Source organism: Neoarius graeffei, chromosome 1, assembly GCF_027579695.1.
Source record: "Neoarius graeffei isolate fNeoGra1 chromosome 1, fNeoGra1.pri, whole genome shotgun sequence".
NCBI lineage: Eukaryota > Metazoa > Chordata > Actinopteri > Siluriformes > Ariidae > Neoarius > Neoarius graeffei.
In genome coordinates this window covers 47,316,329-47,330,101 of record NC_083569.1, presented here as the reverse complement: position 1 = coordinate 47,330,101, position 13,773 = coordinate 47,316,329, and the positions used below count along the sequence as shown (strand labels likewise).

The 13,773-nt window shown below is 45.7% G+C and overlaps 1 protein-coding gene across 1 annotated transcript in view; it reads left to right on the top strand.

Annotated features, from left to right (window-relative positions):
* Nucleotides 1-13,773, top strand: part of malrd1 (MAM and LDL receptor class A domain containing 1) — a 187,563-nt gene that overhangs the window by 45,712 nt on the left and 128,078 nt on the right. The window contains exons 16-17 of the mRNA XM_060932776.1: nucleotides 2,426-2,639; nucleotides 3,139-3,386. Of these exons, the coding sequence (XP_060788759.1) occupies nucleotides 2,426-2,639; nucleotides 3,139-3,386 (462 nt within the window). The remainder of the gene's footprint in view (nucleotides 1-2,425; nucleotides 2,640-3,138; nucleotides 3,387-13,773) is intronic.

Below are 13,773 nucleotides of genomic sequence, written 5' to 3'. Positions count from 1 at the left end.
CCGGAACAGAAACGCTTATTAAAAATAATGGCAACCGGTTAATACCGGTTTTTATTTCGTTCCTCAAAGTTTCCGTAGGCTACAAATAAAAAAGTCATTCTTCTCCTGCGCAAGTTTCTATGACCCGCTGGGGTTCACTTCCTGTGTGACGTTCGCTGACTGAATGGAGAGAGCGGGAGGGTGGACTACTATCACGTCTCCACATCTTAAATAAGAGGTAAATATTGCAGTCTATCGTTATTCAAAAACATCAATTTCAAACACGATATCAATATATTTGTCCACGTTAATGAGAGGCTCGCGAACATTAAATGACGTTAACCTCTGTTAGCCTATCAATGCATAGGGCCTGACTAGCCTTTGGTAACACACTAAATGAATTATCTTTCATTTTTGGCACTTTTTCTGTTTGTGTAGATGGGAAGACATACTGAGAATCCAAATCGCCAACATTTGAAATAATAATTGTTTTGAATTATTTCTTGTCTTATTTAATGAAGGTTGTAATAGAATTAGCCAACATTTGGCTTAAGCTGGATGAGACAGAGACATAATTTTATAGCCATTTGTTAAACAGCTGACAGGGAACGTAATTAACCATTCCAGGAACGAAATTTTTTTGTTCTAACCGGTTCGGGAACGTCTATTTAATGGTGGAACCCAAAACCGGAAACATTAAAATTCCGTTTCTGTTCGGAACGAACCAATAGGAAAAAAATTCTGGTTCAAAGCCCTGGCTAATGCTAATGCAGTCAAGCTGAATACTATTATTATTTTCCCTGTGTAATTTATTTAGCTACTTTTAAAATTAACATCGACAACTACACACAACTACACTACACCAGCTAGAAGGTAACTGGACTGCCGCGCTAACAGCACTGAGTCATGAATGTATACACATTCTCTTCGTATCAGCATTCCCGAAGGCCAACGCGCGCTTACCCGTGACTCTGTGCTGTTAGTGTGGCAGTCCAGTTACCTTCTAGCCGGTGTAGTGTAGTTGTGTGTAGTTGTTGATGTTGATTTTAATGATGATGAGTCACGGGTAAGCTCACGTTGGCCTTCACTAACACTACTGTTGAATGCTAACGTGGCTAGAAGGTAACTGGACTGCTGCGCTAACAACAGAGAGTCACGGGTAAGCTTGTGTTGGCCTTAGGGAATGCTGATATGAAGAGAATGTGTATGTATACTTATAATAATATCGGCTGGCTTTTTTTCGTGGTCTATCAGATATATTCCATTCAGCTAGCATGATATTGAACTCGTCTTCGACTCGTCTGATATACCACTCAAAGCCAGCCAATATTATTTCAGTATCATGCATAAAATATATCCAATGTATTTTTTGCTAAACCACAAAACAATTAACTCGAAATCTCATCTCATTATCTGTAGCCGCTTTATCCTGTTCTACAGGGTCGCAGGCAAGCTGGAGCCTATCCCAGCTGACTACGGGCGAAACGCGGGGTACACCCTGGACAAGTCGCCAGGTCATTACAGGGCTGACACAGAGACACAGACAACCATTCACACTCACATTCACACCTACAGTCAATTTAGAGTCACCAGTTAACCTAACCTGCATGTCTTTGGACTGTGGGGGAAACTGGAGCACCTGGAGGAAACCCATGCGGACACGGGGAGAACATGCAAACTCCGCACAGAAAGGCCCTCGCCGGCCACAGGGCTTGAACCCGGACCTTCTTGCTGTGAGGCGACAGCGCTAACCACTACACCACCGTGCCGCCCCTAACTCGAAATGTAGATTATAAGTATATAAAGAAAAACATACCACATTTGGGCCTTGAAGAATGCTCCTGTGCATGCTTGTAGTAGGTTTGCATGAGTGTTTAATTACATTTAGAGTTAATTGATTAGAGTAGCTCTTGAGTTGAAGAGATTTGTTCAGAAATATCACAACCATTGTCAACTGGGTCTTCACTTTACGTCATTAACCTTTATCAACACTCCATCCACACCAAACACACAAACACCTGCAGGCATATATAATGCCCTTTCTAACAGGTTCATAGTTTTATAGTGCTTTTCAGAGGCTCCCTGCAATGCTGAAGTGTCTTCTTTGTGTTATGTATCACAGGTCTAAATACCTTTCAGCTCTTTTTCCCTGTTTGAGGGCTATGATTTTTTTCCCATAATCTACTTTTCTCTCTGTCTCTTTTTCAGATGTAGATATTACCTGACTTGAAATTAAAATTATTTAGTCATTTTTGATGTACAGTGAATGTTCATATGTTTCCATATCTATTTTTTTACATCATACATCTGTTTTTTTCATGCATGAGAAATCTTAACAATACAAAGATAAATAAATAAATAAGCTTTTTACTGGTTTTGCAGATAAACATGCTAATAAGGTGGATTATTTTAAATGACATTGTGTAGCTGTATGTGGTGCTTTCAGGTCATGCTCCGTAGTAAGCGAGGCGTTAGCTACATGGGCGACGTGGTGGTCGATGATGTCGTGTTTACTGACTGTGCACCTCCAATCTTCTCGGGTCGCCCCTGCACGAAGCATGAGTTTGCGTGTGCTAATGGACTCTGTATTCCTGATTACAATCTATGTGACTTTATCGACCACTGTGGGGATGGCTCAGATGAGAACCACTACATCTGCAGTAAGATATTTTTCTGTTTGCAAACAGGAAATGTCACCAAATGTTAATTTTGGGGTGCTGATTAATTTTAAGCAGGAAACGTTTTGCTTAAGAAAACAAATGTTTAAAATCAATGAGTTAAAATAACACTCTTCAGTGCCCCATATGCCTAAAATATCACCTGTTATCTGTGTCACCTATGTCTTGCTTTTTAAGCTGTGTATACACAGTCATGATCTCGGTCCTCACATCTTCTTGCTTCTTACTTGTTTCTAGTTGTTTCATGTGTGTTATCCCAAGTTCTTTTGTTAATATATGTTTCTTATTACCATCATGCACGTGTATCCTTGATTAATGTACTTTCTGAGTTTTAGTCATCACACTTTATTTGATTGTTAAATCTGACACCTAATCCAATTAAAACAATGATTGCTAATGGACTTTTAGACCCAGTTACACCTTGCATGTAAAACAAGTATGCGTTTCTGTGTCTGTGCTTGTTCCTGTCTCCTTTTTCCAGAGGGCTTTCACGGCCACTGTAACTTTGAATTTGACCTTTGCTCCTGGCACCAACTGGAGAATGACAATTCTGATTGGCTAATTAAAGCAGGAAGAACACCCACAGTGGGAAGAGGCCCGTCAACTGACCACACCCTGCGCAACTCGTCAGGCCACTACTTGTACAAGGAAAACTTTTTCTCCAAATCCTCTGGAGACATGGCTCGAATCTCGAGCCCAGTGTTCAGCCAGAGCAGCAGAGAATGCAAGGTCAGCTATTATGGGTAATGTCTGTAATATGGATATAAGAGTATTTTGCCCCAAAGCAACTCAGCCACTACCTGGCCTCATAACAGTAGCACAGGATACAGTTTGAAATAAAGCAAGGCTATGGACTGGGCTGAGAGATAGATGGATAAATGGGTCACTGGGTGATTAAGAGTTGTATGAAATAGTTGGGTAAAATTGTGCTAAGCTGGAAAAAGTAAAAAAAAAAAAGGAATATGAGGAATGTATAAGGAATAGATAGTATGTGAATATGTTTGTATGTGAACAATGAAAGAAAGACTTTGTCATGCTGTACACTGCCTTTTCAAGCTCGTATGTGTCTGAGTGAATGTATACGTTGTTAGGGTTTTGCTGGGATTCGAACCTGGTTCGTTGGTGTGATGATCCAGCAAACCCCCACTAGGCCACCAGGGGGATGACTCAAATGCAGAGGCGTGAGGCGGAAGTAGAAAAAGAATCAAAAAGGTTTATTTAAACTATATACACTATATACAGGGCAAAACAAAAGACAAAAAAAAAACCAAAGAGTGTAATCCAAAAGAAAAGCAAAGTGCAAAAATACAAAAGCTAAGAAGATCAAAAAAAAACACAGTACAAAGGAAACTGGAGATAAACATAACAGCACAAAGACTCCGTGACAAGAGGACTGAACTCAGGGGTATAAATAGACAAACTAATTAAGGACACAGGTGAAGATAATTAGGCAATTAACACAAACACAAGACACAGGAACAGTGGCGGCCTCTAGAGGCCAAAATAAACACGACATGAAAAGGAAATAACAGCGGCCTCTAGAGGCCAAAACAGTCCTAGTCCTAACAGGACCCCCCCCTCTAGGAGCGTCTCCTGACGTTCCCAGGGCGATCCGGATGGGCCGAATGGAAGTCCCGACATAGTTCTTTATCAAGGACATCCCGAGCAGGAACCCAGCAGCGCTCCTCAGGACCATAGCCCTCCCAGTCCACCAGATATTGCAACCCGCCGCGGACCCGGCGGGAGTCAAGCAGGCGATTCACAGTGAACACAGTCTGCCCCTGGAAGATGCGGGGGGGTGGGGGGTTCCTAGGGGCAGGGGCATACGTAGACGTCAGTACGGGCCGTAACAGGGAAACATGGAAAGTGGGGTTGATCCTCAGAGTCCGGGGCAACTGGAGCCGGTAGGAGACAGGGTTCACCCTGCGCACCACCTTGAAGGGGCCAATGTAGCGAGGAGCAAGCTTGCGGTTCTCCACCCGCAGTGGAAGGTCCTTAGTGGACAGCCAAACACGCTGCCCAGGGCGGAAAGCGTGTGCAGGTCTTCTATGGCGGTTGGCCTGAGTCTGGTTGGTTCTGGAGGTCTGTATGAGGGTCTTCCTGACCTTGCTCCAGGTCTTGCGACACCGTCTCACATATTGGTTGACCGAGGGCACCCCCGCGTCCTCCTCCTGGTCCGGGAACAGAGGTGGCTGGAACCCGAATTGGCACTGGAATGGCGACAGCTTGGTGGCCGATGACTGCAGGGTGTTGTGGGCGTACTCCGCCCATGGCAGCCAGGTGCTCCACGATGTCGGGTTATCCATAGCCAGGCCTCGCAGGGTGGTTTCCAGGTCCTGGTTGAGCCTCTCCGTCTGACCATTGGACTGTGGGTGAAACCCAGAGGAGAGGCTGGCAGTGGCTCCGATGACCTTGCAGAACCCGTGCCACACTCGGGAGGAGAACTGGGGCCCTCGGTCTGAGACGATGTCCTGTGGAAGACCAAAGACTCGGAAGACATGATTAAACAAAAGTTTCGCAGTTTCAAGAGCAGAGGGGAGTTTGCACAGTGGTATGAAGCGGCAGGCCTTGGAGAATCTGTCAACTAAGACCAAAATGACCGTGTTACCTTGTGACTCAGGGAGACCCGTGATAAAGTCGACTGCCACGTGGGACCAGGGACGCCGGGGAATGGTCAGAGGATGCAGGAGACCCTGGGGACGCTGTCGTGGGTTCTTGGTTCTGGTGCAAACCTCACAGGACAGGACAAATGACCTTACTTCCTGCTCCATGTTAGGCCACCAGAAGCGTCTTTTCAGGAAGTCCAGGGTCCTCCGAGCTCCCGGGTGGGCGGTGAGAGGGGAAGAGTGACCCCACTGGAGAACCTTGGCCCGGGCTTGATGTGGGACGTACAAGAGGCCTGGTGGCCCCATCCCAGGACCGGGGTCCTGGCGTTGGGCTCGTCGGACAGCCTCCTCAATACCCCAGCGGACAGGGGCCACAATCCGGGACACAGGGATAATAGGCCCGACTTCATTCTCCCTGTTAGTGGCAGAGAACAGTCTGGACAGTGCGTCAGGTTTGGTGTTCTTGGAGCCGGGGCGGTATGAGAGGGTGAAGTCAAATCGACTGAAAAACAGGGCCCACCTAGCCTGTCGAGGGTTCAGTCTCTTGGCTTGCTGGAGGTACTCCAGGTTCTTGTGGTCAGTCCAAACCAGGAATGGATGTTGTGCTCCCTCCAGCCAGTGCCTCCACTCCTCAAGGGCCAGTTTGACCGCTAGCAGTTCTCGATCCCCCACATCGTACCGGGACTCAGCAGGACTCAGGCGGTGGGAGAAGTAAGCGCAGGGGTGCAGCTTTCCTTCCGAACGTTGAGAGAGCACCGCGCCGACACCACTGTCCGAGGCGTCCACCTCCACGATGAATGGTTGGGAGGTGTCCGGGAGAACCAGAATGGGTGCCGTGCAGAAGCGGTCCTTGAGGTCTTTGAACGCCTTTTCTGCCTGAGGAGACCAGCCATAAGATCCACCTGTCCCTTTGGTGAGGTCTGACATGGGTGCTGCCACAGAACTGAAGTTCCTGATGAACTTGCGGTAGAAGTTAGCGAATCCTAAGAACCGCTGAACCTCCTTAACGGACTTGGGAGTAGGCCAATCCCGGACGGCCAGGGTCTTGGCAGGGTCCATTTGGAGTTGGCCTGTCCGTACAATAAATCCCAGAAAGGAGACCTCGGGAACATGAAATTCGCATTTCTGGGCCTTGGCGAACAGATTGTTCTGTAGCAGCCTCTGGAGAACCTGGCGGACATGGTGGCGGTGCTCCTGCACGGTCTTGGAAAAGATAAGGATGTCGTCGAGGTAGACAAAAACGTATAGGTTAATCATGTCCCTTAAGACGTCGTTGATTAGGGCCTGAAAAACAGCTGGTGCGTTGGTGAGTCCGAAGGGCATCACCTGGTATTCGTAGTGCCCAGACGGGGTGTTAAAGGCAGTCTTCCACTCGTCTCCCTGTCGGATACGGATGAGGTGGTATGCGTTCCGTAGGTCCAACTTGGTGAAGACGGTGGCGCCTTGGAGCAGGTCGAAAGCTGTGGACATCAGCGGAAGGGGATATCGGTTGCGCACAGTGATCTTATTCAAGCCCCTGTAATCAATACATGGTCGGAGCCCCCCATCCTTCTTGCCGACAAAGAAGAAGCCGGCTCCAGCAGGTGAAGTGGAGGGTCGAATAAACCCAGAGACCAGGGCATCTTTGAGGTATTCCTCCATGGCCTTGCGTTCTGGCTGAGAGAGTGAAAACAGTCTGCCACGAGGAGGGGTAGTCCCAGGGAGCAAGTCGATGGCACAGTCGTAGGCCCGGTGCGGAGGAAGAACGGCGGCCCTGCTCTTGCTGAATACCTCCTTGAGATCCCAGTACTCTGTGGGAACTTGAGATAACTCGGTGAGATCAGGGGGCTCGGCAGGAGACACAGGAGAGCTAGAGAGCAGACAAGAGGCATGGCATGCAGGGCCCCATTCCACAACCTGGCTTGTTACCCAGTCTATGCGAGGGTTGTGGCGAGTAAGCCAAGGAAGGCCTAGAATAACTGGGAACTCAGGTGAAGGAATCAGGTGCAGGGATATTTCTTCCTTGTGACCTTGAGACTGGAGGAAAACTGGAGAAGTAACTTGGGTGACTCTTCCATCACCTAACGCTTGGCCATCGAGGGCAGACACAGACAGTGGGACTTCAAGAGGTGCAGTCGGAATATTGATGCTTTGGGCGAAGTGAATATCCATAAAGTTCCCAGCCGCCCCTGAGTCTATCAAAGCTTGACAAGAGTGGACAGACTCACCCCAGGAGATGGAGACCGGGATGTAGATTCCTTGGCCAGGGAGTCCGGGAGAGAGGGTAGGCCCCGTCACAACCCTCCCTCGGCTGGACGGGGCGGTCCTTTTCCCAAGAGTTCGGGACATGATGCTCGGAAGTGACCAGGTTTGCCACAGTAGATGCAGCACTTGTCCCTCCTTCTGCGCTCCCTCTCAGATGCGGAGAGGCGAGTACGACCCACTTGCATGGGTTCTGGACAGTCACTGAAGGAGGTAGATGGTCTCCAGGTAGAGGTAGGGAGGCTGGGGGGGCTCAAGGCTTGGTGGCGTTCTCTCATCCTGTTGTCCAGACGAATAGCATGTGAGATGAGGGTTTCGAGGTCACTTGGGCATCCAATAGAGGCCAGACCGTCCTTGATGGGGTCAGACAGACCATGGTGGAAGGCTGACACCAGGGCAGTCTCGTTCCATCCACTTACTGCTGCGAGTGTTCGGAACGAGATGGCGTAATCTGCGACGCTTCCTCCTTGCCGGATGGACATGAGCTTTCGGGCTGCGTCGGTACTGATGTCTGCCTGATCGAAGACCCGAAGCATCTCTTCAGAAAACAGCTGGAAATCAAAGCACTCAGGTCCCTGTCTTTGCCAGATAGCAGTAGCCCAGGCTCGCGCCTTACCAGCTAATAAGGTGATCACAAAGGCAATCTTGCGGCGATCCGTAGTGTAGGTGGTAGGCTGAAGCTCAAAGGTGAGTTGACACTGGGTAAGGAACTCTCGGCACTCACTGTGCTTGCCGTCATACCTCTGTGGTGCAGGAAGGCTGGGTTCGCGAGGTGAAGAAGGCAGCATTGCAGGAGGCACTGGAGCAGGAGTGGGAGCTGGATCAGGAGCAGGAACTGGATCAGGAGCAGGAGATGCAGGCAGAGATGTCAGCTGTGCCAGGGTTTTCCCAATTTGCTGAAGCAGTTCCTCGTGGCGAGCGAGGGCCTCACGTTGGCTGGTGAGCGTACGTCCATGAGCGTCCATGGTTGCTCCGAAGCGTGTCAAAGCTGCCATAATTCCCTGAAGGTTGGCCGGGTAGACAGTTGAAGCAGCCTCTGCTGAGTCGGTCATGACGGAGTCTTTCTGTTAGGGTTTTGCTGGGATTCGAACCTGGTTCGTTGGTGTGATGATCCAGCAAACCCCCACTAGGCCACCAGGGGGATGACTCAAATGCAGAGGCGTGAGGCGGAAGTAGAAAAAGAATCAAAAAGGTTTATTTAAACTATATACACTATATACAGGGCAAAACAAAAGACAAAAAAAAAACCAAAGAGTGTAATCCAAAAGAAAAGCAAAGTGCAAAAATACAAAAGCTAAGAAGATCAAAAAAAAACACAGTACAAAGGAAACTGGAGATAAACATAACAGCACAAAGACTCCGTGACAAGAGGACTGAACTCAGGGGTATAAATAGACAAACTAATTAAGGACACAGGTGAAGATAATTAGGCAATTAACACAAACACAAGACACAGGAACAGTGGCGGCCTCTAGAGGCCAAAATAAACACGACATGAAAAGGAAATAACAGCGGCCTCTAGAGGCCAAAACAGTCCTAGTCCTAACATACGTATGATTATCATCATTTCTGTCAAATCATTTCAGAGGATTCTCTTTCATTTTAAGAGGAAGCCATGCAGGAATCAATCAACTGTTCATTCATCTTGGTATGCTTGTGGAAAAATTAAAGGGACAAAGCGACGAGGAGATATACACTCAATGGCCACTTTATTAGGAACACCCATCCACCTGCTGTTTTATCTAATCAGCCAATCCCTTGACAGCAGCACAGTGCAAAAAAGCATGCAGATACAAATCAAGAGCTTCAGTTAATGTTCACTTCAAACATCAGAATGGGAAAAATTGTGATCTCAAAGTGTGACTTTCACTGTGGTATGGATGTTGGTGCCAGATGGACTGGTTTGAGTATTTCAGAAACTGCTGATCTCCTGGGGTTTTCACACACAACAGTCTCTAGAGTTTACACAGAATGGTGCGAAAAACAAAAAACATTGAGTGAGCGACAGTTCTGTGGGTGGAAATAAACGCCTTGTTGATAAGAGAGGTCAGAGGAAAATGGCCAGATTGGTTCGAGCTGCCAGCAACTCATAACAACTCTTTACAACCATGGTGAGCAGAAAAGCATCTCAGCATGCAACAGCAGAAGAACACATTGGGTTCCACTCCTGCCAGCCAAGAACAGGAATCTTGGAATCAAGAACAAGTTCCTATTAAAGTGGCCAATGAGTGTAAATGATTGGTTACCTGGAAGAGATTTGTTATCTAGCCTAAGATGCACCTACAATATTAATCAATTGCACTCCACCATCCTGACAGGAAGCGAATTAGAGAGAGAGAGAGAGAGAGAGAGAGAGAGAGAGAGAGAGAGAATTAATATTGTGTGTGCTTGTCTCAGCATATTTTCTGTTTGGGATTTTGTCTAATGAGTCATTTACATATATTTATTCAACTTTCTATTACTATGGTTCAAAATGTTTAAACATTTATTAATCATTCTCATTTAATAAGCATAAACCAGGGGTAGAGGAAAATGCCATCTCATAAAATTTAATTATAGGCACAACTTACAAAAACTCAGATTCCCACCTAATGCCAGGTCACATAATGACAGTGGCTTCTTCTCAACAAAGTAAACAACACATTTATAACACTAGTGCTAGAGAAAAGAGTACAGAAATGAGAGAAATTATTTTGTATTATTGAGTCAAAAATATGCTATCGCAAGCTGCATGCATGAGAACATTTTATAATGTGCGCTGTGCTCAATCCTTCTCCACCATGATTATTCTTATAGCTACCAGTACCAAGTCAATACACATTCAATGAGAAGTCAAGACTGTATTCCAAACAACATACTGGTTACTACAGTAGTATGGGTTTGGGAATACATGGCGTTCCATGCATTAACTACCCTGAGGATCTAATTATTTGCTGCCATTATGGTATTACAGAACTGTTATGAGGCTAAAACCTATATTATGCATGTAGAACTAAATTGCATACTTGAAACAGCATTCTCTTTACACTTATAGTCAGCTGGTGAGCTCTCAATGTGACTTGCTGACCGTGATCCTACTATAGTCTGCTTGTGCATCACCAAGCAGTCAGGTCATCTGCTTTTTCGAAAAGCTCAGTTGAATTATCTACTCTTTAAAATTGCCACTGGGTAACCATTGTCATGCACAGAAACCACAGAAGGAAATAGTCATCTAATGTTAACTAGCTAGCTAAAAATATAAACTCCAGGTGAAGGCAAAATGGTTGCTTGTCTGTAATCTCACAACATGCTTCTTAGCACTGAACTGCACAATGACTATAGAGGCTTTCCCCAAAGCTACACACACCTCCAAGGCCAATTATAGGAAGCTAGGCCTCTCTTGCTAAATAGCTAAAACAGGTATAAGGAACTAAACTATTACATCCATCCATCTATCATCTGTAGCCACTTATCCTGTGCAGGGTCTCCTTCACAACTGGGAAATGATGCAACTTCCCACCAAGCAGAGAACTCCATCAAAAAAGTCCATCACTTTTGAATCTGTTTTCTTCTTGTTAATTATATTGAAATCTGTTGTTCTTTTACTTTTTCACTCTTTCTCTCTCTCTCAAAGCTTTAGTCAAATGTATACATGAAAGGTTTCCCTGACACAGTGTTGACTGTATATTACTATTACAGGACTGTCAGGGTGACTCAGCTAATATAGCTAGTATTTTTGTCCCCTGACTTAAAAGAAAATCAAGATCTGAAAATCAATACTGATTTAGCTACTCGGATATGTTCTTGGGTGGCATGGTGGTGTAGTGGTTAGCACTGTTGCCTCACAGCAAGAAGGTCCTGGGTTCAAGCCCAGTGGTCGATGGGGGCCTTCCTGTGTGGAGTTTGCATGTTCTCCCTGTGTCTGCGTGGGTTTTCTCCAGGTGCTCCAGTTTCCCCCACAGTCCAAAAACATGCAGTTTAGGCTAATCGGTGGCTCTAAAGTGAATGTGAGTGTGAATGGTTGTTTGTCTCTATGTGTCAGCCCTGCGATGACCTGGCGACTTGTCCAGGGTGTACCCCGCCTCTCACCCATAGTCAGCTTGGATAGGCCCACGACCCTGCACAGGATAAGTGGTTACAGATAATGGATGGATGCATGTATATATTCTTCAACTGAGGCTCTATTACACTATATAGCCAAAAGTCAGGTTGACACCCATATGTGCTTGTTGAAAATCCCTTTCCAGATTATTCCCCCTTTGCTGTTATGATAACCTTCACTCTTCTGGGAAGGCTTTCCATTAGGTTTTGGAATGTGGCTATGGGGATGTGCTCATTCAGCCACAAGAGCAATAGTGGGGTCAGGCACTGATGTTAAGTGAGGAGGAGTGGTGTGCAGTGAGTGGTCCAGGTCATCTGAAAGGTATTCAGTGGAATTGGATTTTCCACACCAACTTTGGCAAACCATGTCTTAATGGTCCTTAAGTTGTGCATGGGTGCATTGTCATACTGGAGCATGTTTAGGCCCCTTAGTTCCAGTGAAGTGAAATTGTAATGCTACAGCATACAAAGATGTTCAACACAACTGTGTGCTTTCTACTTTGTGGCAATAGTTTGGGGAAGAACCACAAGGTCAGGTGTTCACATACTTTTTGGAATATAGTGTTTGTCATTATGTCAAATGGATGGTAACAGTCTATGTACAACCCCAATTCCAAAAAACTTGGGACAAAGTACAAATTGTAAATAAAAACGGAATGCAATGATGTGGAAGTTTCAAAATTCCATATTTTATTCAGAATAGTACATAGATGACATATCAAATGTTTAAACTGAGAAAAGGTATCATTTAAAGAGAAAATTAGGTGATTTTAAATTTCATGACAACAACACAGCTCAAAAAAGTTGGGACAAGGCCATGTTTACCACTGTGAGACATCCCCTTTTCTCTTTACAACAGTCTGTAAACGTCTGGGGACTGAGGAGACAAGTTGCTCAAGTTTAGGGATAGGAATGTTAACCCATTCTTGTCTAATGTAGGATTCTAGTTGCTCAACTGTCTTAGGTCTTTTTTGTCGTATTTTCCGTTTTATGATGCACCAAATGTTTTCTATGGGTGAAAGATCTGGACTGCAGGCTGGCCAGTTCAGTACCCGGACCCTTCTTCTACGCAGCCATGATGCTGTAATTGATGCAGTATGTGGTTTGGCATTGTCATGTTGGAAAATGCAAGGTCTTCCCTGAAAGAGACGTCGTCTGGATGGGAGCATATGTTGCTCTAGAACCTGGATATACCTTTCAGCATTGATGGTGTCTTTCCAGATGTGTAAGCTGCCCATGCCATACGCACTAATGCAACCCCATACCATCAGAGATGCAGGCTTCTGAACTGAGCGCTGATAACAACTTGGGTCGTCCTTCTCCTCTTTAGTCCGAATGACACGGCATCCCTGATTTCCATAAAGAACTTCAAATTTTGATTCGTCTGACCACAGAACAGTTTTCCACTTTGCCACAGTCCATTTTAAATGAGCCTTGGCCCAGAGAAGACGTCTGCGCTTCTGGATCGTGTTTAGATACGGCTTCTTCTTTGAACTATAGAGTTTTAGCTGGCAACGGCGGATGGCACGGTGAATTGTGTTCACAGATAATGTTCTCTGGAAATATTCCTGAGCCCATTTTGTGATTTCCAATACAGAAGCATGCCTATATGTGATGCAGTGCCGTCTAAGGGCCCGAAGATCACGGGCACCCAGTATGGTTTTCTGGCCTCGACCCTTACGCACAGAGATTCTTCCAGATTCTCTGAATCTTTTGATGATATTATGCACTGTAGATGCTGATATGTTCAAACTCTTTGCAATTTTACACTGTCGAACTCCTTTCTGATATTGCTCCACTATTTGTCGGCACAGAATTAGGGGGATCGGTGATCCTCTTCCCATCTTTACTTCTGAGAGCCGCTGCCACTCCAAGATGCTCTTTTTATACCCAGTCATGTTAATGACCTATTGCCAGTTGACCTAATGAGTTGCAATTTGGTCCTCCAGCTGTTCCTTTTTTGTACCTTTAACTTTTCCAGCCTCTTATTGCCCCTGTCCCAACTTTTTTGAGATGTGTTGCTGTCATGAAATTTCAAATGAGCCAATATTTGGCATGAAATTTCAAAATGTCTCACTTTCGACATTTGATATGTTGTCTATGTTCGATTGTGAATACAATATCAGTTTTTGAGATTTGTAAATTATTGCATTCCGTTTTTATTTACAATTTGTACTTTGTCCCAACTT